The 22,500-nt window shown below is 41.7% G+C and overlaps 1 protein-coding gene across 2 annotated transcripts in view; it reads left to right on the forward strand.

The window, feature by feature from the left end:
* Positions 1-22,500, forward strand: part of LTBP4 (latent transforming growth factor beta binding protein 4) — a 705,095-nt gene that overhangs the window by 356,507 nt on the left and 326,088 nt on the right. For both annotated transcript variants that reach the window (XM_053721790.1, XM_053721791.1), the window contains one exon: positions 18,094-18,219. In XM_053721790.1, coding sequence (XP_053577765.1) covers positions 18,094-18,219 — 126 coding nt within the window. The remainder of the gene's footprint in view (positions 1-18,093; positions 18,220-22,500) is intronic.

Here is a 22,500-nt window from a genome sequence, read left to right on the forward strand (position 1 = left end):
TAGGTCGTTGTGAGAGGTCTGTGATGTTTTTAAACTTAGTTTATTTCTTCAATCAAAAGTTTGTTATTTTAAATGGCACCAGAGTGTGCTGTTTGTTCTCAGGCAGCATTAGAAGAAGAATCTGCCTGCGTTTTCTATGATCTTAGCAGACGTAACTAAGATCCACTGGCTGTTCTCACACATTCTGAGGGGTGAGGTAACTTCAGAAAGAGGGGAATAGCATGCAGGGCCCCCCTGCAAACGAGGTATGTGCAGTAAATTATTTTTCTAAGGAATGGAATTGACTGAGAAAATACTGCTAATACCAATGTAATGTAAGTTCAGCCTTAAATGCAGTGGTAGCGACTGGTATTAGGCTGATGAGTGTGTGTACACTGAAGTATTTTTCTAGGGAATGGAATTAAACTCAGAAAATACTGTTAATACTGAAGTATTGTATGAGCCTTCACTGCAGTAAATGCGACTGGTAGCAGGCTTACTAGAAACACTTCATAGCTTTTAAAATATATGTTCAAAACGTTTACTAGCATGTTAATCGTTTTTTGTGAGGTACTTGGTGATAAAACTTATTGGGGCATGATTTTTACCACATGGCTATCTTTGTTTTCTGCATAGAAACAGTTTACTGAGCTTCCCCACTGTTGTAATATGAGTGGGAGGGGCCTATTTTAGCGCTTTTTTGCGCAGTAAAATTTCAGTCACAATCTTCCTACTTAATCCTCCATGATCCAGGATGTCTCTAGAGAGCTCAGGGGTCTTCAAAATTCGTTTTGAGGGAGGTAATCAGTCACAGCAGACCTGTGACAGTGTGTTTGACTGTGATAAAAACGTTAATTATATAATTGTTATCCGTTTTTGGTATTAAGGGGTTAATCATCCATTTGCAAGTGGGTGCAATGCTCTGCTAACTTAATACATTTACTGTGAAAATTTGGTTGCTATAACTAATTTGGTTCATTGTTATTTCAACTGACAGCTTTTTGTGCTTCTTAAAGGCGCAGTAGCGTTTTTTATATTGCTTGTAAATTTATTTGAAACTTTTTTCCAAGCTTGCTAGTCTCATTGCTAGTCTGTTTAAACATGTCTGACACAGATGAATCTCTTTGTTCACTATGTTTAAAGGCCAATGTGGAGCCCAATAGAAATTTGTGTACTAATTGCATTGATGTCACTTTAAATAAAAGTCCATCTTTACATGTAAAGAAATTATCACCAGACAACGAGGGGGAAGTTATGCCGACTAACTCTCCTCACGTGTCAGTAACTTCGCCTCCCGCTCAGGAGGTGCGTGATATTGTGGCGCCAACAGGGAGGCCCATACAAATCACCTTGCAAGACATGGCTACTGTTATGACAGAAGTATTATCTAAATTGCCAGAATTAAGAGGCAAGCGCGATTGCTCTGGGTTAAGGACAGAGCGCGCTGATGATGGGAGATCCATGTCTGATACTGCGTCACAATTTGCAGAACATGAGGACGGAGAGCTTCATTCTGTGGGTGACGGATCTGATCCAGGAAGACTGGATTCAGAGATTTCTAATTTTAAATTTAAGCTTGAGAACCTCCGCGTATTGCTAGGGGAGGTATTAGCGGCTCTGAATGATTGTAACACGGTTGCAATTCCAGAGAAATTATGTAGGCTGGATAAATACTATGCGGTACCGGTGTGTACTGACGTTTTTCCTATACCTAAGAGGCTTACAGAAATTATTAGCAAGGAGTGGGATAGACCCGGTGTGCCTTTTCCCCCCCCTCCTATATTTAGGAAAATGTTTCCAATAGACGCCACCACACGGGACTTATGGCAGACGGTCCCTAAGGTGGAGGGAGCAGTTTCTACTTTGGCTAAGCGTACCACTATCCCGGTGGAGGATAGTTGTGCCTTTTCAGATCCAATGGATAAAAAATTAGAGGGTTACCTTAAGAAAATGTTTGTTCAACAAGGTTTTATCTTACAGCCCCTTGCATGCATTGCGCCTGTCACTGCTGCGGCGGCATTCTGGTTTGAGTCTCTGGAAGAGGCCATTCGCACAGCTCCATTGGATGAAATTATGAACAAGCTTAAAGCACTTAAGCTAGCTAACTCATTTGTTTCTGATGCCGTCGTACATTTAACCAAACTTACGGCTAAGAACTCCGGATTCGCCATCCAAGCGCGCAGAGCGCTGTGGCTTAAATCCTGGTCAGCTGATGTGACTTCTAAATCTAAATTGCTTAATATTCCTTTTCGGGCCCGGCTTGAAAGAAATTATCGCTGACATTACGGGAGGTAAGGGCCATGCTCTGCCTCAGGACAGGGCCAAATCAAAGGCCAAACAGTCTAATTTTCGTGCCTTTCGTAACCTCAAGGCAGGAGCAGCATCAACTTCCTCCGCTCCAAAACAGGAAGGAGCTGTTGCTCGTTACAGACAGGGCTGGAAAGCTAACCAGTCCTGGAACAAAGGCAAGCAGGCCAGAAAACCTGCTGCTGCCCCTAAGACAGCATGAAGAGAGGGCCCCCTATCCGGAAACGGATCTAGTGGGGGGCAGACTTTCTCTCTTTGCCCAGGCTTGGGCAAGAGATGTCCAGGATCCCTGGGCGTTGGAGATCATATCTCAGGGATATCTTCTGGACTTCAAAGCTTCTCCTCCACAAGGGAGATTTCATCTTTCAAGGTTATCAGCAAACCAAATAAAGAGGCGTTTCTACGCTGTGTACAAGACCTCTTATTAATGGGAGTGATCCACCCAGTTCCGCGGACGGAACACGGGCAAGGATTCTATTCAAATCTATTTGTGGTTCCCAAGAAAGAGGGAACCTTCAGACCAATCTTGGACTTAAAGATCCTAAACAAATTCCTAAGAGTTCCATCATTCAAAATGGAAACTATTCGAACCATCCTACCCATGATCCAAGAGGGTCAGTACATGACCACAGTGGACTTAAAGGATGCCTACCTTCACATACCGATTCACAAGGATCATTACCGGTATCTAAGGTTTGCCTTCCTAAACAGGCATTACCAGTTTGTAGCTTTTCCCTTTGGGTTAGCTACGGCTCCAAGAATCTTTACAAAGGTTCTGGGCTCTCTTCTGGCGGTACTAAGACCGCGAGGCATAGCGGTAGCTCCGTACCTAGACGACATTCTGATACAAGCGTCAAGTTTCCAAACTGCCAAGTCTCATACAGAGTTAGTTCTGGCATTTCTAAAGTCGCATGGGTGGAAGGTGAACGTAGAAAAGAGTTCTCTATTGCCACTCACAAGAGTTCCCTTCTTAGGGACTCTTATAGATTCTGTAGAAATGAAAATTTACCTGACGGAGGACAGGTTATCAAAACTTCTAAATGCTTGCCGTGTCCTTCATTCCATTCAACACCCGTCATTGGCTCAGTGCATGGAGGTAATCGGCTTAATGGTAGCGGCAATGGACATAGTACCTTTTGCGCGCCTGCATCTCAGACCGCTGCAATTGTGCATGCTAAGTCAGTGGAATGGGGATTACTCAGATTTGTCCCCTCTGCTAAATCTGGATCAAGAGACCAGAGATTCTCTTCTATGGTGGCTTTCTCGGCCACATCTGTCCAAGTGGATGCCCTACCGCAGGCCAGATTGGACGATTGTAACAGACGCCAGCCTTCTAGGTTGGGGCGCAGTCTGGAATTCCCTGAAGGCTCAGGGATCATGGACTCAGGAGGAGAGACTCCTTCCAATAAACATTCTGGAATTAAGAGCAGTTCTCAATGCTCTTCTGGCTTGGCCTCAGATAGCAACTCTGAGGTTCATCAGGTTTCAGTCGGACAACATCACGACTGTGGCTTACATCAACCATCAGGGAGGAACAAGGAGTTCCCTAGCGATGATGGAAGTCTCAAAGATAATTCGCTGGGCAGAGTCTCACTCTTGCCACCTGTCAGCGATCCACATCCCAGGCGTGGAGAACTGGGAGGCGGATTTTCTAAGTCGCCAGACTTTTCATCCGGGGGAGTGGGAACTTCATCCGGAGGTGTTTGCCCAACTGCTTCATCATTGGGGCAAACCAGATCTGGATCTCATGGCGTCTCGCCAGAACGCCAAGCTTCCTTGTTACGGATCCAGGTCCAGGGACCCGGGAGCGGTACTGATAGATGCTCTGACAGCACCTTGGGTCTTCAACATGGCTTATGTGTTTCCACCCTTCCCGATGCTTCCTCGATTGATTGCCAGGATCAAACAGGAGAGAGCATCGATGATTCTAATAGCGCCTGCGTGGCCACGCAGGACCTGGTATGCAGATCTAGTGGACATGTCGTCCTGTCCACCATGGTCTCTGCCTCTGAGACAGGACCTTCTGATTCAGGGTCCTTTCAAACATCCAAATCTAATTTCTCTGAGGCTGACTGCATGGAGATTGAACGCTTGATTCTATCAAAGCGGGGATTCTCGGAGTCAGTGATTGATACCTTAATACAGGCTAGGAAACCTGTTACCAGGAAAATTTACCATAAAATATGGCGTAAATACTTATATTGGTACGAATCCAAGAGTTACTCATGGAGTAAGGTTAGGATTCCTAGGATATTGTCTTTTCTACAAGAAGGTTTAGAAAAGGGTTTATCTGCTAGTTAGTTAAAGGGACAGATCTCAGCTCTGTCTATCCTTTTACACAAACGTCTGGCAGACGTTCCAGACGTTCAGGCTTTTTGTCAGGCTTTGGCTAGGATTAAGCCTGTGTTTAAGACTGTTGCTCCGCCGTGGAGCTTAAACTTAGTTCTTAACGTTCTGCAAGGTGTTCCGTTTGAACCCCTTCATTCCATTGATATCAAGCTGTTATCTTGGAAAGTTCTGTTTTTAATGGCTATTTCCTCTGCTCGAAGAGTCTCTGAGTTATCGGCCTTACATTGTGATTCTCCTTATCTGATTTTTCATTCAGATAAGGTAGTTCTGCGTACTAAACCTGGGTTCTTACCTAAGGTAGTCACTAACAAGAATATCAATCAAGAGATTGTTGTTCCATCATTGTGCCCTAACCCTTCTTCAAAGAAGGAACGACTTCTGCACAATCTGGACGTCGTCCGTGCCCTGAAATTTTATTTGCAGGCAACTAAAGATTTTCGTCAAACTTCTTCCCTGTTTGTCGTTTATTCTGGACAGAGGAGAGGTCAAAAAGCTTCGGCTATCTCTCTCTCTTTTTGGCTTCGTAGCATAATACGTTTAGCCTATGAGACTGCTGGACAGCAGCCTCCTGAAAGGATTACAGCTCATTCTACTAGAGCTGTGGCTTCCACTTGGGCCTTTAAGAATGAGGCCTCTGTTGAACAGATTTGCAAGGCTGCAACTTGGTCTTCACTTCACACTTTTTCAAAATTTTACAAATTTGACACTTTTGCTTCTTCGGAGGCTGTTTTTGGGAGAAAGGTTCTTCAGGCAGTGGTTCCTTCCGTATAAAGATCCTGCCTGTCCCTCCCGTCATCCGTGTACTTTTAGCTTTGGTATTGGTATCCCATAAGTAATGGATGACCCGTGGACTGACTACACTTAACAGGAGAAAATATAATTTATGCTTACCTGATAAATTAATTTCTCCTGTAGTGTAGTCAGTCCACGGCCCGCCCTGTTTTTTACGGCAGGTCTAAATTTTAAATTAAACTCCAGTCACCACTGCACCCTATAGTTTTCTCCTTTCTCGTTTGGTTTCGGTCGAATGACTGGGTATGACGTAGAGGGGAGGAGCTATATAGCAGCTCTGCTTGGGTGATCCTCTTGCACTTCCTGTTAGGGAGGAGATATAATCCCATAAGTAATGGATGACCCGTGGACTGACTACACTACAGGAGAAATGAATTTATCAGGTAAGCATAAATTATATTTTTTGGATTGGCCTTCCATATTCATGTGAGCTGTTTTGTTTTTTTGACTGCTGTTTCCATCAATATGATTTAAAGTGATGATAAATACAGTAACAAAAAATCATTTATTTTTTTAATAATGTTATAATAGGCACGTCCTACCAAAAAAATGAAAAATTGAAAAAAATGGGATGGGCATTAAAGCTTACCCCAAGCGCACACCAGGGGGCAGTAAAGAACATGACAGATCAACTATTTACAGAAGATTTTTGTTTGTTCTCACAACAGATAAACTGTGCATAAGCAGTGGCCCAGCTTAGGGCTAGATTTACTAACCTCTGACAGACGCGGCCAGCATCTCTCCCCGGCATCACAGCTAGCGCATTTAACATTGCACTCTTCATGTGCAATGCCGCCTCATTCTCGCACGAGAGCAGAAGCTGTCAGTCTCCTCGGTCGGAAAAGGCTTGAGGGGGGTTGAGGAACGCCACTGTATGGTTGGCGTAGTAATGACCGCTGCTTAACTCTCGGCTGCAGACTCACTCAGTTTCTTAAAGGCACAGTCTACACCAAAATAGTTATTTTTTATAAAGATAGATAACGCCTTAACTACCCATGACCCAGATTTGCACAACCAACATTGTTATATTAATATACTTTATAACATTTAAGCACTGCATTGCAAACTTACGCCTAGATTACAAGTCTTGCGTTAAGGTGAAAAAGCAGCGTTGAGAGGTCCCAACTCTGCTTTTTTCCTAACACTGGTATTAAGAGTCTGGCAGGTACAGGTGTACTGCTCACTTTTTTTCCGCGACTCGAGCATACCGCAAATCCACTTATGTCAATTGCATATCCTATCTTTTCAATGGGATTTGCCTAACGCCGGTATTACGAGTCTTGGAAAAAGTGAGCGGTACACACTCTCCTGTCAAGACTCCTACCGCATTTAAAAGTCAGTAGTTAAGAGTTTTATGGGCTAACGCCGTAACATAAAACTCTTAACTAAAGTGCTAAAAAGTACACTAACACCCATAAACTACCTATTAACCCCTAAACTGAGCCCCCCACATCGCAAACACTTAAATAAAAATTTTAACCCCTAATTTGCTGACCGGACATTGCCGCCACTGTCATCAATATATTTACCCCTAAACCGCCGCACTCCCGCCTTGCAAACACTATTTAAATTTTATTAACCCCTAATCTGCCACCCCCCAACGTCGCCGCCACTATACTACATTTATTAACCCCTAATCTGCCACCCCCAACGTCGCTGCCACTATACTAAAGTTATTAACCCCTAAATCTAAGTCTAACCCGAACACCCCCTAACTTAAATATAATTTAAATAAATCTAAATAAAATAACTACAATTAAATAAATTATTCCTATTTAAAACTAAATACTTACCTATAAAATAGACCCTAAGATAGCTACAATATAACTAATAATTACATTGTAGATATCTCAGGATTTATTTTTATTTTACAGGCAAGTTTGTATTTATTTTAACTAGTTAGAATAGTTATTAAATAGTTATTAACTATTTAATAAGTTCCTAGTTAAAATAAGTACAAATTTACCTGTAAAATAAACCCTAACCTAAGTTACAATTACACCTAACACTACACTAATAATTAAATTAATTCCCTAAACTAACTACAATTAATTAAAATTAAATAAACTAAAGTACGAAAAAAACAAACACTAAATTACAGAAAATAATAAAATAATTACACGATTTTTAAACTTATTACACCTAATCTAATCCCCCTAATAAAATAAAAAAGCCCCCCAAAATAATAAAATGCCCTGCCCTATACTAAATTACAAATAGCCCTTAAAAGGGCCTTTTGCGGGGCATTGCCCCAAAGTAATCCGCTCTTTTACCTGGAAAAAAATTACAATACCCCCCCCCAACGTTAAAACCCACCACCCACACACCCAACCCTACTCTAAAACCCACCCAATCCCCCCCTTAATAAAACCTAACACTAATCACTTGAAGATCACCCTACCTTGAGACGTCTTCATCCGATCCGGGCAGAAGTCTTCATCCGGGCGGTATCTTCTATCTTCATCCATCCAGAGCAGAGCTGGTCCATCTTCAAGCCAGCCGACGCAGAGCATTCTCTTCCATCCGACTAACACTAAATGACGGTACCTTTTAAGTGACGTCATCCAAGATGGCGTCCCTTCAATTCCGATTGGCTGATAGAATTCTATCAGTCAATCTGAATTAAGGTAGAAAAAATCCTATTGGCTGATCCAATCAGCCAATAGGATTGAGCTTGCATTCTATTGGCTGTTCCAATCAGCCAATAGAATGCTAGCTCAATTCTATTGGCTGATGCAATCTTATTGGCTGATTGCATCAGCCAATAGGATTTTTCTACCTTAATTCCGATTGGCTTATAGAATTCAATAAGCCAATAAGATTGCATCAGCCAATAGAATTGAGCTAGCATTCTATTGGCTGATTGGAACAGCCAATAGAATGCGAGCTCAATCCTATTGGCTGATTGGATCAGCCAATAGGATTTTTTCTACCTTAATTCAGATTGGCTGATAGAATTCTATCAGCCAATCGGAATTGAAGGGACGTCATCTTGGATGACGTCACTTAAAGGTACCGTCATTTAGTGTTAGTCGTCGGATGGAAGAGGATGCTCCGCGTCGGATGGCTTGAAGATGGATCCGCTACGGATGGATGAAGATAGAAGATGCCGTCTGGATGAAGACTTCTGCCCGTCTTGAGGACTTCTTCTGCCTGGATGAAGATAGAAGATGCCGTCTGGAGGTCCACTTCTGCCCGGTTGGGTGAAGACGTCTCAAGGTAGGGTGATCTTCAAGGGTTTAGTGTTAGTTGTTATTAAGGGGGGATTGGGTGGGTTTTAGAGTAGGGTTGGGGGGGGGGGGGGGGGGTTTAAACAGGTAATACAGCTGATTACTTTGGGGCAATGCCCAGCAAAAGTCCCTTTTAAGGGCTATTTGTAATTAAGTATAGGGTAGGGAATTTTATTATTTTGGGGGGCTTTTTTATTTTATTAGGGGGAAAAGATTAGGTGTAATTAGTTTAAAAAAACTAATTTTATTATTTTCTGTAATTTTAATGTTGTTTTTTTTTGTACTTTAGATAATTGAATTTAATTGTAATTAATTGTAGTTTAGGGAATTAATTTAATGATCGTGTAGTGTTAGGTGTAATTGTAACTTATGTTAGGATTTATTTTACTGGTATATTTGTATTTATTTTAGCTAGGTAGCTATTAAATAGTTAATAACTATTTAATAACTATTCTACCTAGTTAAAATAAATACAAAGTTGCCTGTAAAATAAAAATAAATCCTAAGATAGCTACAATGTAACTATTAGTTATATTGTAGCTATTTTAGGATTTATTTTATAGGTAAGTATTTAGTTTTAAATAGGAATAGGGGTTAATAAGTGTAGTTAGATTGTGGAGATATTGAGGAAGTCAGATTAGGGGTTAATAAATATATTCTAGGTGTCGGCGATGTCGGGGGCGGCAGATTAGGGGTTAAGTGTAGGATTAGGGGTGTTTAGACTCGGGGTTCATGTTAGGGTGTTAGGTGTAGACATAAAATGTGTTTCCCCATAGGAATCAATGAGGCTGCGTTAGGAGCTGAATGCTGCTTTTTTGCAGGTGTTAGTTTTTTTTTCCAGCCGAATCTGCCCCATTGATTCCTATGGGGAAATCGTGTACGAGCACGTTTTTCCAGCTTACTGCTACCGTAAGCAGCGCTGGTATTGAGGTGAGATGTGGAGCTAAATTCTGCTCTACGCTCACTTTTTTGCGGCTAACGCCGGGTTTCTAAAGACCTGTAATACCAGCGTTACTGGATGTGAGTGGTGAAATGTTGTAGCACAATTTACAAGATTTTGCAAATCGGTTACAGTTTAGTGATACACCTCTTGAAAATCTTGGTGGATTCCATGTTCCTGGTCTATTTTGCCTTGGCCAATTACGGACTGATGTAAATGAGTATGTGACCCGAGTTAACCAACCACTGTGTAGAATATTACAGGCTCAGCCAATTATGGGTCAGATTACAAGTGGCATTCTAATGACATTTTTCACTTTTGCTCTAACTGCTCTCAAAGTAAAATTTTAACCTGGTCGGGTTAGCACGCGTATTACAAGGTGAAAGTAAAAAGTTAGTGCGAGAGCAAAAGTCCAATGCGCGCTAACTTAAAGATTACGGATATTGTGATTGTGTTAACTTCTCCCTTAGACTTCAATGGAGTGCGCTGATTAAAAAAAACAAAAAACGGGGCATGTCTGGGCGGCGTCCATGATAGGACACAATATCGTAGCTCCGGTGAGATCTGGACAATCCGCTGATTTTGAACAGATTTATGCTACATCTATGGAAAACCAGGACACCTACATGTGTATCACACTACGCTGAACTGATGGATATCAGATTTGTAGACCCTATGACCCTGAATTGCTGATCTGGACCGTCAAGGCCTTAGGAGGCGGCCTCAATACAAGCCCCCCCCAAGTGTTCGGGAGCTCATCCTAAGTTTGCCAAACCCTCCGCCCCAAACCCAAGCTCCGGCTAAGGTAGCACAGACTTCGAGTTTACCCGTAAATAATCCTCCAGCTAATTATCCAGAAGGCGGCCTGGAGATGAAAGTGTTAAAAATACACCTCTCCATGAAGCAACCGATGACAAGAGAACCGGAAGCTGACGCTGGTGCGGGTGTTGAATCCCCTGGCTTAGAGGCGACTTACTGTTCATTGAACCTCAGAGACACAATCGAGATGTTCCAGGAATACAGCAACTGGAGGGTGACTATAAAAGAGCTGAAACAGTCTGGGGTAGAGCCCGTCTACCATCCCGTGTACACTGCTGAGGTGAAATGGGACACGGCGTGCTGCGGATCTATAGGTATTACTCTAAGGAGTTGGACATATGTGTTTACCAGTAAGACACTTTTCACGCTACTAATAATTTGGTCATAAGGATAAACTACCACAGCTATTCCCTTCTCTTCCGGCGGACGCCCTACTTCTCCTGAACTCTGGACTGGTCTTGTCTTGTAAACCTTCACATATTGATATTTTGTCTGGTTGTGCACACCTGTTATAGGAATGTAAATGGGGTTAATATATGTTTTTGCTATGCTCCTATGAGTATCTGTCTATTGCCCTTAACGGCAGATGCTGAATATAGCACGGGAGTCCTCAGTTTGAAAAATTCACCTTTATGGTGTTTGTTACTCTTTTGTCTTCAGTGGGTCTTACCTACTATAGCAGACAATCTTATCACATTATCACTATATAGTGGACGTTTATAATGTTCTGATATTACTACCCTACATGAGTCTCTCCAATAATTGAATATAAACTATTGACCAACCAGGCTCGTTTAAGCCCTTGGAACACAATTTCTTTAGTCCGAGACTGATAAAGGGCATCGATGAATATACCTATTCAAATTATATGCTACTACTGTTTTATCCTTTCACACGAGACATAGCTATTGGGCTCTGATAGACCCACACCTATTGCCCCAATTAGTCTTATGCTCATAAGGACTTACAGTGAGAGACCATGGCCTCTAAAATCATCTGTGTACATGTGCTACCGCCATTAATTAGGCTGAATACTTTAATACTGAAGATGCTCAGTGTATCCGTTAATAGCTGACAGACCGTTCTATATGCTATTTCTCCCTACTATATTAGAAGTGTATAATACAAATTATATTTTAAATAATGGAAGACTCAAATACCATTATAGTTGGTTATTTTGTTCATTTAAATGCTCTCCATATACACCAAACCTATTTAAAGTATGCAATTTTACAAGCTAGTTGTTTGTTATTTTCTTAGCTTCCCCTAAAATTACCTACTCTGACTCAAATTATTTCCCAGGAGGTCCAAGAGAGGCCTCTATTTTTCATGGAGGGAAATCATTGGTTCTGACTTTATATTATATTTTAAGGGGCCACTCCTTAATTGAAAACCTTAGGTTATCTTATAATTGTATAAAGGGGCGATTAACTGTGTGTTTAATATTTATATTGTATGGTGATTTTCCTATGTGTTTGAAACCAAGTTTTCTCTTGTTAAGTGTATCCAGTCCACGGATCATCCATTACTTATGGGATATTAACTCCTCCCCAACAGGAAGTGCAAGAGGATTCACCCAGCAGAGCTGCTATATAGCTCCTCCCCTAACTGCCATTACCAGTCATTCTCTTGCACCCAACGACTAGATAGGATGTGTGAGAGGACTATGGTGATTATATTTAGTTTTATACCTTCAATCAAAAGTTTGTTATTTTATAATAGCACCGGAGTGTGTTATTCCTTCTCTGGTAGAATTTGAAGAAGAATCTACCTGAGTTTTTACTATGATTTTAGCCGGCGTAGTTAAGATCATATTGCTGTTTCTCGGCCATCTGAGGAGAGGTAAACTTCAGATCAGGGGACAGCGGGCAGATTAATCTGCAAAGAGGTATGTAGCAGCTTATTATTTTCTGACAATGGAATTGATGAGAAAATTCTGCCATACCGATATAATGTAAACTCAGCCTTAAATGCAGTAGCAGCAACTGGTATCAGGCTGTCATGTATGTATATTTTACACTTCAGTATTCTGGGGAATGGCACTTCACTGGAATTATACTGTGTGCATAAGACTTTAGCCTAATTTGCAGGGACTGGCAACAGGCTCTTTAATAACACTTAATTTATGTTAAACGTTTTTTGCTGGCATGTAAAATCGTTTCATTTTCTGAGGTACTGGGTGAATAAAATGTTTTGGGCATTATTTTTTCCACTTGGCAGTTGTTTTATTTAATTTATGACAGTTTACTGATCTCTCTCACTGTTGTGTGTGAGGGGGAGGTAAAAAAATTCAGTCAGAAGCTCATTGTATTTCCTGCATGATCCGGTTCATCTCTACAGAACTCAGGGGTCTTCAAAACTTGTTTTGAGGGAGGTAATCATTCACAGCAGAGCTGTGAGATTGTAGTTGACTGTGATAAAAAACGTTTATTTCTGTAACTTTTTTTTCTGCTATCAGGGTTAGTTATCCTTCGCTAATGGAAACAAGCCTTTGCTAAAATTGTGTTTTTTACAAAGATTTGATGCTATAACCTTTCAGTTTATTAACTTTCAACTGTCATAACTCTTTCTGTGCTTCTTATAGGCACAGTACGTTTTCATATTATAGTAAATTACTTGAAAAGTATTTCCAAGTTGCTAGTTTATTTGCTAGTGTGTTAAACATGTCTGATTCAGAGGAAGACATCTGTGCTATATGTGCTAATGCCAAAGTGGAGCCCAATAGAAATTTATGTACTAACTGTATTGATGCTACTTTAAATAAAAGTCAATCTGTACAAATTCAACACATTTCACCAAACAACGAGGGGAGAGTTATGCCGACTAACTCGCCTCACGTGTCAGTACCTGCATCTCCCGCTCGGGGGGTGCGTGATATTGTAGCTGGGCGGCCATTACAAATCACATTACAGGATATGGCTACTGTTATGACTGAAGTTTTGGCTAAATTACCAAAACTAAGAGGTAAGCGTGATCACTCTGGGGTGAGAACAGAGTGCGCTGATAATGTTAGGGCCATGTCAGATACTGCGTCACAACTTGCAGAACATGAGGACGGAGAGCTTCATTCTGCGGCTGACGGTTCTGATCCAAACAGATTGGATTCAGATATTTCAAATTTTAAATTTAAGCTGGAAAACCTCCGTGTATTACTAGGGGAGGTGTTAGCGGCTCTGAATGATTGTAACACAGTTGCAATACCAGAAAAAATGTGTAGGTTGGATAAATATTTTGCGGTACCGTCGAGTACTGACGTTTTTCCTATACCTAAGAGACTTACTGAAATTGTTACTAAGGAGTGGGATAGACCCGGTGTGCCGTTCTCACCCCCTCCGATATTTAGAAAGATGTTTCCAATAGACACCACCACACGGGACTTATGGCAAACGATCCCTAAGGTGGAGGGAGCAGTTTCTACTTTAGCTAAGCGTACCACTATCCCGGTGGAGGATAGCTGTGCCTTTTCAGATCCAATGGATAAAAAGTTAGAGGGTTACCTTAAGAAAATGTTTGTTCAACAAGGTTTTATATTGCAACCCCTTGCATGCATTGCGCCTGTCACGGCTGCAGCAGCATTTTGGTTTGAGTCTCTGGAAGGGACACTTGAATCAGCTCCATTAGATGAGATTACACACAGGCTTAAAGCTCTTAAGTTAGCTAACTCATTTATTTCAGATGCCGTAGTATATTTAACTAAGCTTACGGCTAAGAATTCCGGATTCGCCATTCAGGCGCGCAGAGCACTGTGGCTAAAATCCTGGTCAGCTGACGTTACTTCTAAGTCTAAATTACTTAATATACCTTTCAAAGGGCAGACCTTATTCGGGCCCGGATTGAAAGAAATTATCGCTGACATTACAGGAGGTAAAGGCCATGCCCTGCCTCAAGACAGAGCCAAACCTAAGGCTAGACAATCTAATTTTCGTTCCTTTCGGAATTTCAAAGCAGGAGCAGCATCAACTTCCTCTGCTCCAAAACAAGAAGGATCTGTTGCTCGCTACAGACAAGGCTGGAGACCTAACCAGTCCTGGAACAAGGGCAAGCAGGCCAGGAAACCTGCTGGTGCCCCTAAAACAGCATGAATTGAGGGCCCCCAATCCGGGAACGGATCTAGTGGGGGGCAGACTTTCTCTCTTCACCCAGGCTTGGGCAAGAGATGTCCAGGATCCCTGGGCGCTAGAGATAATATCTCAGGGATACCTTCTGGACTTCAAATACTCTCCCCCAAGAGAGAGATTTCATCTGTCAAGGTTGTCAACAAACCAAATAAAGAAAGAGGCGTTTCTACGCTGCGTACAAGAGCTTTTATTAATGGGAGTAATCCATCCAGTTCCACGGTCGGAACAGGGACAAGGGTTTTACTCAAATCTGTTTGTGGTTCCCAAAAAAAGAGGGAACTTTCAGGCCAATCCTGGATTTAAAGATCCTAAACAAATTCCTAAGAGTTCCATCGTTCAAAATGGAGACTATTCGGACAATTTTACCCATGATCCAAAAGGGTCAGTACATGACCACAGTGGATTTAAAGGATGCTTACCTTCGCATACCGATTCACAAAGATCATTACCGGTATCTAAGGTTTGCCTTTCTAGACAGGCATTACCAGTTTGTAGCTCTTCCATTCGGATTGGCTACGGCTCCGAGAATCTTCACAAAGGTTCTGGGTGCTCTTCTGGCGGTACTAAGACCGCGAGGAATTGCGGTAGCTCCGTACCTAGACGACATTCTGATACAAGCTTCAAGCTTTCAAACTGCCAAGTCTCATACAGAGTTAGTACTGGCATTTCTAAGGTCGCATGGATGGAAGGTGAATGAAAAGAAGAGTTCTCTCTTTCCACTCACAAGAGTTCCCTTCTTGGGGACTCTTATAGATTCTGTAGAAATGAAGATTTACCTGACAGAAGACAGGTTAACAAAGCTTCAAAATGCATGCCGTGTCCTTCATTCCATTCAACACCCGTCAGTAGCTCAATGCATGGAGGTGATCGGCTTAATGGTAGCAGCAATGGACATAGTACCCTTTGCACGCCTACATCTCAGACCGCTGCAATTGTGCATGCTAAGTCAGTGGAATGGGGATTACTCAGACTTGTCCCCTACTCTGAATCTGGATCAAGAGACCAGAAATTCTCTTCTATGGTGGCTTTCTCGGCCACATCTGTCCAGGGGGATGCCATTCAGCAGGCCGGACTGGACAATTGTAACAACAGACGCCAGCCTACTAGGTTGGGGCGCTGTCTGGAATTCTCTGAAGGCTCAGGGACAATGGAATCAGGAGGAGAGTCTCCTACCAATAAACATTCTGGAATTGAGAGCAGTTCTCAATGCCCTTCTGGCTTGGCCCCAGTTAACAACTCGGGGGTTCATCAGGTTTCAGTCGGACAACATCACGACTGTAGCTTACATCAACCATCAGGGAGGGACAAGAAGCTCCCTAGCAATGATGGAAGTATCAAAGATAATTCGCTGGGCAGAGTCTCACTCTTGCCACCTGTCAGCAATCCACATCCCGGGAGTGGAGAACTGGGAGGCGGATTTCTTAAGTCGTCAGACTTTTCATCCGGGGGAGTGGGAACTTCATCCGGAGGTCTTTGCCCAAATACTTCGACGTTGGGGCAAACCAGAGATAGATCTCATGGCGTCTCGACAGAATGCCAAGCTTCCTCGTTACGGGTCCAGATCCAGGGATCCGGGAGCGGTTCTGATAGATGCTTTGACAGCACCTTGGACCTTCGGGATGGCTTATGTGTTTCCACCCTTCCCGATGCTTCCTCGATTGATTGCCAGAATCAAACAGGAGAGAGCATCAGTGATTCTAATAGCGCCTGCATGGCCACGCAGGACTTGGTATGCAGATCTAGTGGACATGTCATCCTGTCCACCTTGGTCGCTACCTCTGAAACAGGACCTTCTGATCCAGGGTCCCTTCAAACATCAAAATCTAATTTCTCTGAAGCTGACTGCTTGGAAATTGAACGCTTGATTTTATCAAAACGTGGTTTTTCTGAGTCAGTTATTGATACCTTAATACAGGCTAGGAAGCCTGTTACCAGAAAGATTTACCATAAGATATGGCGCAAATACTTATATTGGTGCGAATCCAAGAGTTACTCATGGAGTAAGGTTAGGATTCCGAGGATATTGTCTTTTCTACAAGAAGGTTTAGAAAAGGGTTTATCCGCTAGTTCCTTAAAGGGACAGATTTCAGCTCTGTCCATTCTTTTACACAAACGTCTGTCAGAAGTTCCGGACGTTCAAGCTTTTTGTCAGGCTTTAGCTAGGATCAAGCCTGTGTTTAAAACTGTTGCTCCACCATGGAGTTTGAACTTAGTTCTTAATGTTTTACAGGGGGTTCCGTTTGAACCCCTTCATTCCATTGATATCAAGTTGTTATCTTGGAAAGTTCTGTTTTTAATGGCGATTTCCTCGGCTCGAAGAGTCTCTGAGTTATCTGCCTTACATTGTGATTCTCCTTATCTGATTTTTCATTCAGACAAGGTAGTTCTGCGTACTAAACCTGGGTTCCTACCTAAGGTGGTCACTAACAGGAATATCAATCAAGAGATTGTGGTTCCATCTTTGTGTCCTAATCTTTCTTCGAAAAAGGAACGTCTGCTACACAATCTAGATGTAGTCCGTGCCCTGAAATTTTATCTACAGGCAACTAAGGATTTTCGACAAACGTCTTCCCTGTTTGTCGTTTATTCTGGTCAGAGGAGAGGTCAAAAAGCTTCGGCTACCTCTCTCTCCTTTTGGCTTCGTAGCATAATACGGTTAGCCTATGAGACTGCTGGACAGCAGCCTCCTGAAAGAATTACAGCACATTCTACTAGAGCTGTGGCTTCCACTTGGGCCTTTAAGAATGAGGCTTCTGTTGAACAGATTTGCAAGGCTGCAACTTGGTCTTCTCTTTATATTTTTTCCAAATTTTACAAATTTGACACTTTTGCTTCTTCGGAGGCTGTTTTTGGGAGAAAGGTTCTTCAGGCAGTGGTTCCTTCCGTATAAAGAGCCTGCCTGTCCCTCCCGTCATCCGTGTACTTTAGCTTTGGTATTGGTATCCCATAAGTAATGGATGATCCGTGGACTGGATACACTTAACAAGAGAAAACATAATTTATGCTTACCTGATAAATTTATTTCTCTTGTAGTGTATCCAGTCCACGGCCCGCCCTGTCACTTTAAGGCAGGTAATTTTTCCATTAAACTACAGTCACCACTGCACCCTATGGTTTTCCTTTCTCTGCATGTTTTCGGTCGAATGACTGGTAATGGCAGTTAGGGGAGGAGCTATATAGCAGCTCTGCTGGGTGAATCCTCTTGCACTTCCTGTTGGGGAGGAGTTAATATCCCATAAGTAATGGATGATCCGTGGACTGGATACACTACAAGAGAAATAAATTTATCAGGTAAGCATAAATTATGTTTTTACATGCCTGTACCATTTAGAACAACCTCAATAAAAAAAAAAAAACACTTATCGCTTGTGAGTTAACTCGACACTGCAATAGACCAACTACACTAAAGGCATTGAAATGGAAGCAAGTTTTGTTCTGTTTTATTATGCATTTGTGAATAATGGTTCTTTAAGAGATAAATAAAAACACAATTGATAAGATAAGGATTTTATGATATTGATGGATTTTATTTCCAGAATGCATATTTTTTCCCCCCCAGATATTAATGAGTGCTTGGAAGGGGAATACTGTTTCCCACAAGGGGAGTGTGTGAACACTGAGGGATCGTACACCTGTGTCTGTTCAGAGGGTTATGTCACGGCTCCGGATGGCGCATCATGCGTGGGTATGTATAACTGCAATATCAATAAAGATAGATTTGCAGCCTTTAAAGGAACAATAAACACTTTGAGATTGTAATATAGAATAACATGTGTGTGTGAATGTATGTGTGTGTGTGTGTGTGTGTATATGTATATGTATATATATATATATATATATATATGTGTGTGTGTGTATATGTATATATGTATGTGTGTGTGTATATATATATATATATATATATATATATATATATAATGTGATACACACTGGATTAGGCATCCTTACCACTCATGAGTCTCTACTGTTGCCTTTTCAGAGGTGGTTTAAACATGACTTATATATGGTCCAGAACTAAACTAGATTACATGCCCTTCCTTGATTGCCAATTATGAATAGTGAACCAATGATACTATTTGAGGTTCAGCTATATGGACACAATGGTATCCAGACACAAGGAGGTAATACTGTTAAACAAATGTTATGCTAACAAGTATCCTGAGATATATACTCATTGTGCTAGTCTGTATCAGATATATGCTTAAAATTGGAGTAACAATACGATATGCTACCTTATTTGATGAGATATGTGGGATACCATAATGTGTTGGACCGTAAAATATGTTGTGTTGCTTCTAGTGGAAGGTTTAGTTGTATTTATATTTACATTTAGTTTTATCTTTATGTACAATATGACCCATTTTGCCATCACAGCTGCTGTAACCTAACAAGGGATAAACTACTAGAGCCTTAGCAACTACCCCACAATAGCTATATGGGTGACAAAACACTTTAACTATGCACTATAAGTTGTGCAGTATGTAAATTATTCCCTACCGGAGGAAGCCTTAATACCTTGCCCTTTTACATCTGATATAACTGTTCTGATGACATTGGGTGAGCTACTGCTTTATTGTTACATGGCCACTTAACACTCACTAATGTGTTCACATCACTCTGATAATACGGTCAGGGCTTGAAGCTGTATAAACGCACCGCGGTTTCCATGACTACAAGCAGTATCGCAAGCCGGGTGACGTTAGCCGCATATGCTAATTAGCCATGCGGTTTGAGGAATTACACCACAGACGCCGGAGTTCACTGCTCAGCGTCTCTGAGACACATAACTTGGCACTTGACAGCAACACATCTATTTGGCAGACCACTAGTCAAACTGGGGATACTGGCATTTTTACATAAGGTATGTTCCTATACGGAGGTGTCTGCTATGGTTATCAGCAATAATTAAGATCTGTTATGACCTGATAAACATGATGCGTTTACAATAACAGTGGCATAGATTTACTAGGACTCTCCAATTCTGGGTAACGCTTATTTAAACAATATGTGATATGGTGACTGTGTAATAACCCCAATTATGGACACATACAGACTCATATAAGTAACCAGCTAGCTGTAAATTAGGGATAGATTATTGTGACTTAATTTCTCTTGTTAAGTGTATCCAGTCCACGGATCATCCATTACTTATGGGATATTAACTCCTCCCCAACAGGAAGTGCAAGAGGATTCACCCAGCAGAGCTGCTATATAGCTCCTCCCCTAACTGCCATTACCAGTCATTCTCTTGCACCCAACGAATAGATAGGATGTGTGAGAGGACTGTGGTGATTATACTTAGTTTCATACCTTCAATCAAAAGTTTGTTATTTTATAATAGCACCGGAGTGTGTTATTCCTTCTCTGGTAGAATTTGAAGAAGAATCTACCTGAGTTTTTCTATGATTTTAGCCGGAGTAGTTAAGATCATATTGCTGTTTCTCGGCCATCTGAGGAGAGGTAAACTTCAGATCAGGGGACAGCGGGCAGATTAATCTGCAAAGAGGTATGTAGCAGCTTATTATTTTCTGACAATGGAATTGATGAGAAAATTCTGCCATACAGATATAATGTAAACTCAGCCTTAAATGCAGTAGCAGCAACTGGTATCAGGCTGTCATGTATGTATATTTTACACTTCAGTATTCTGGGGAATGGCACTTCACTGGAATTATACTGTATGCATAAATCTTTAGCCTAATTTGCAGGGACTAGCAACAGGCTTTTTAATAACACTCAATTTATTAATGTTAAACGTTTTTTGCTGGCATGTAAAATCGTTTAATTTTCTGAGGTACTGGGTGAAAAAATGTTTTGGGCACTATTTTTTTCCACTTGGCAGTCGTTTTATTTAATTTATGACAGTTTACTGATCTCTCTCACTGTTATGTGTGAGGGGGAGGGGCCTTTTTTGGTGCTTTTGCTACGCATCAAAAAATTCAGTCAGAAGTTTATTGTCTTCCCTGCATGATTCGGTTCATCTCTACAGAACTCAGGGGTCTTCAAAACTTGTTTTGAGGGAGGTAATCACTCACAGCAGAGCTGTGAGATTGTAGTTGACTGTGATAAAAAAACGTTTATTTCTGTATTTTTTTTTTTCTGCTATCAGGGTTAGTTATCCTTTGCTAATGGGAGCAATCCTTTGCTAAAATTGTGTTTTTTACAAAGATTTGATGCTATAACTTTTCAGTTTATTAATTTTCAACTGTCATAACTTTTTCTGTGCTTCTTATAGGCACAGTACGTTTTCATATTATAGTAAATTACTTGAAAAGTATTTCCAAGTTGCTAGTTTATTTGCTAGTGTGTTAAACATGTCTGATTCAGAGGAAGATATCTGTGCTATATGTGCTAAAGCCAAAGTGGAGCCCAATAGAAATTTATGTACTAACTGTATTGATGCTACTTTAAATAAAAGTCAATCTGTACAAATTGAACATATTTCACCAAACAACGAGGGGAGAGTTATGCCGACTAACTCGCCTCACGTGTCAGTACCTGCATCTCCCGCTCGGGAGGTGCGTGATATTGTAGCGCCGAGTACATCTGGGCGGCCATTACAAATCACATTACAGGATATGGCTACTATTATGACTGAAGTTTTGGCTAAATTACCAGAACTAAGAGGTAAGCGTGATCACTCTGGGGTGAGAACAGAGTGCGCTGATAATATTAGGGCCATGTCAGACACTGCGTCACAATTTGCAGAACATGAGAACGGAGAGCTTCATTCTGCGGGTGACGGTTCTGATCCAAACAAACTGGATTCAGATATTTCAAATTTTAAATTTAAGCTGGAAAACCTCCGTGTATTACTAGGGGAGGTGTTAGCGGCTCTGAATGATTGTAACACAGTTGCAATACCAGAGAAAATGTGTAGGTTGGATAAATATTTTGCGGTACCGGCGAGTACTGACGTTTTTCCTATACCTAAGAGACTTACTGAAATTGTTACTAAGGAGTGGGATAGACCCGGTGTGCCGTTCTCACCCCTCCGATATTTAGAAAGATGTTTCCAATAGACGCCACCACACGGGACTTATGGCAAACGGTCCCTAAGGTGGAGGGAGCAGTTTCTACTTTAGCTAAGCGTACCACTATCCCGGTGGAGGATAGCTGTGCCTTTTCAGATCCAATGGATAAAAAGTTAGAGGGTTACCTTAAGAAAATGTTTGTTCAACAAGGTTTTATATTGCAACCTCTTGCATGCATTGCGCCTGTCACGGCTGCAGCAGCATTTTGGTTTGAGTCTCTGGAAGAGACACTTGATTCAGCTCCATTAGATGAGATTACACACAAGCTTAAAGCCCTTAAGTTAGCTAACTCATTTATTTCAGATGCCGTAGTACATTTAACTAAACTTACGGCTAAGAATTCCGGATTCGCCATTCAGGCACGCAGAGCACTGTGGCTAAAATCCTGGTCAGCTGACGTTACTTCTAAATCTAAATTGCTTAATATACCTTTCAAAGGGCAGACCTTATTCGGGCCCGGGTTGAAAGAAATTATCGCTGACATTACAGGAGGTAAAGGCCATGCCCTGCCTCAAGACAGAGCCAAACCTAAGGCTAGACAGTCTAATTTTCGTTCCTTTCGTAATTTCAAAGCAGGAGCAGCATCAACTTCCTCTGCACCAAAACAGGAAGGAGCTGTTGCTCGCTACAGACAAGGCTGGAGACCTAACCAGTCCTGGAACAAGGGCAAGCAGGCCAGGAAACCTGCTGCTGCCCCTAAGACAGCATGAATCGAGGGCCCCCGATCCGGGAACGGATCTAGTGGGGGGCAGACTTTCTCTCTTCGCCCAGGCTTGGGCAAGAGATGTCCAGGATCCCTGGGCGTTAGAGATCATATCTCAGGGATACCTTCTAGACTTCAAATTCTCTCCCCCAAGAGGGAGATTTCATCTGTCAAGGTTGTCAACAAACCAAATAAAGAAAGAGGCGTTTCTACGCTGCGTACAAGATCT

The sequence above is a fragment of the Bombina bombina genome, chromosome 7, assembly GCF_027579735.1.
Source record: "Bombina bombina isolate aBomBom1 chromosome 7, aBomBom1.pri, whole genome shotgun sequence".
Lineage (NCBI taxonomy): Eukaryota > Metazoa > Chordata > Amphibia > Anura > Bombinatoridae > Bombina > Bombina bombina.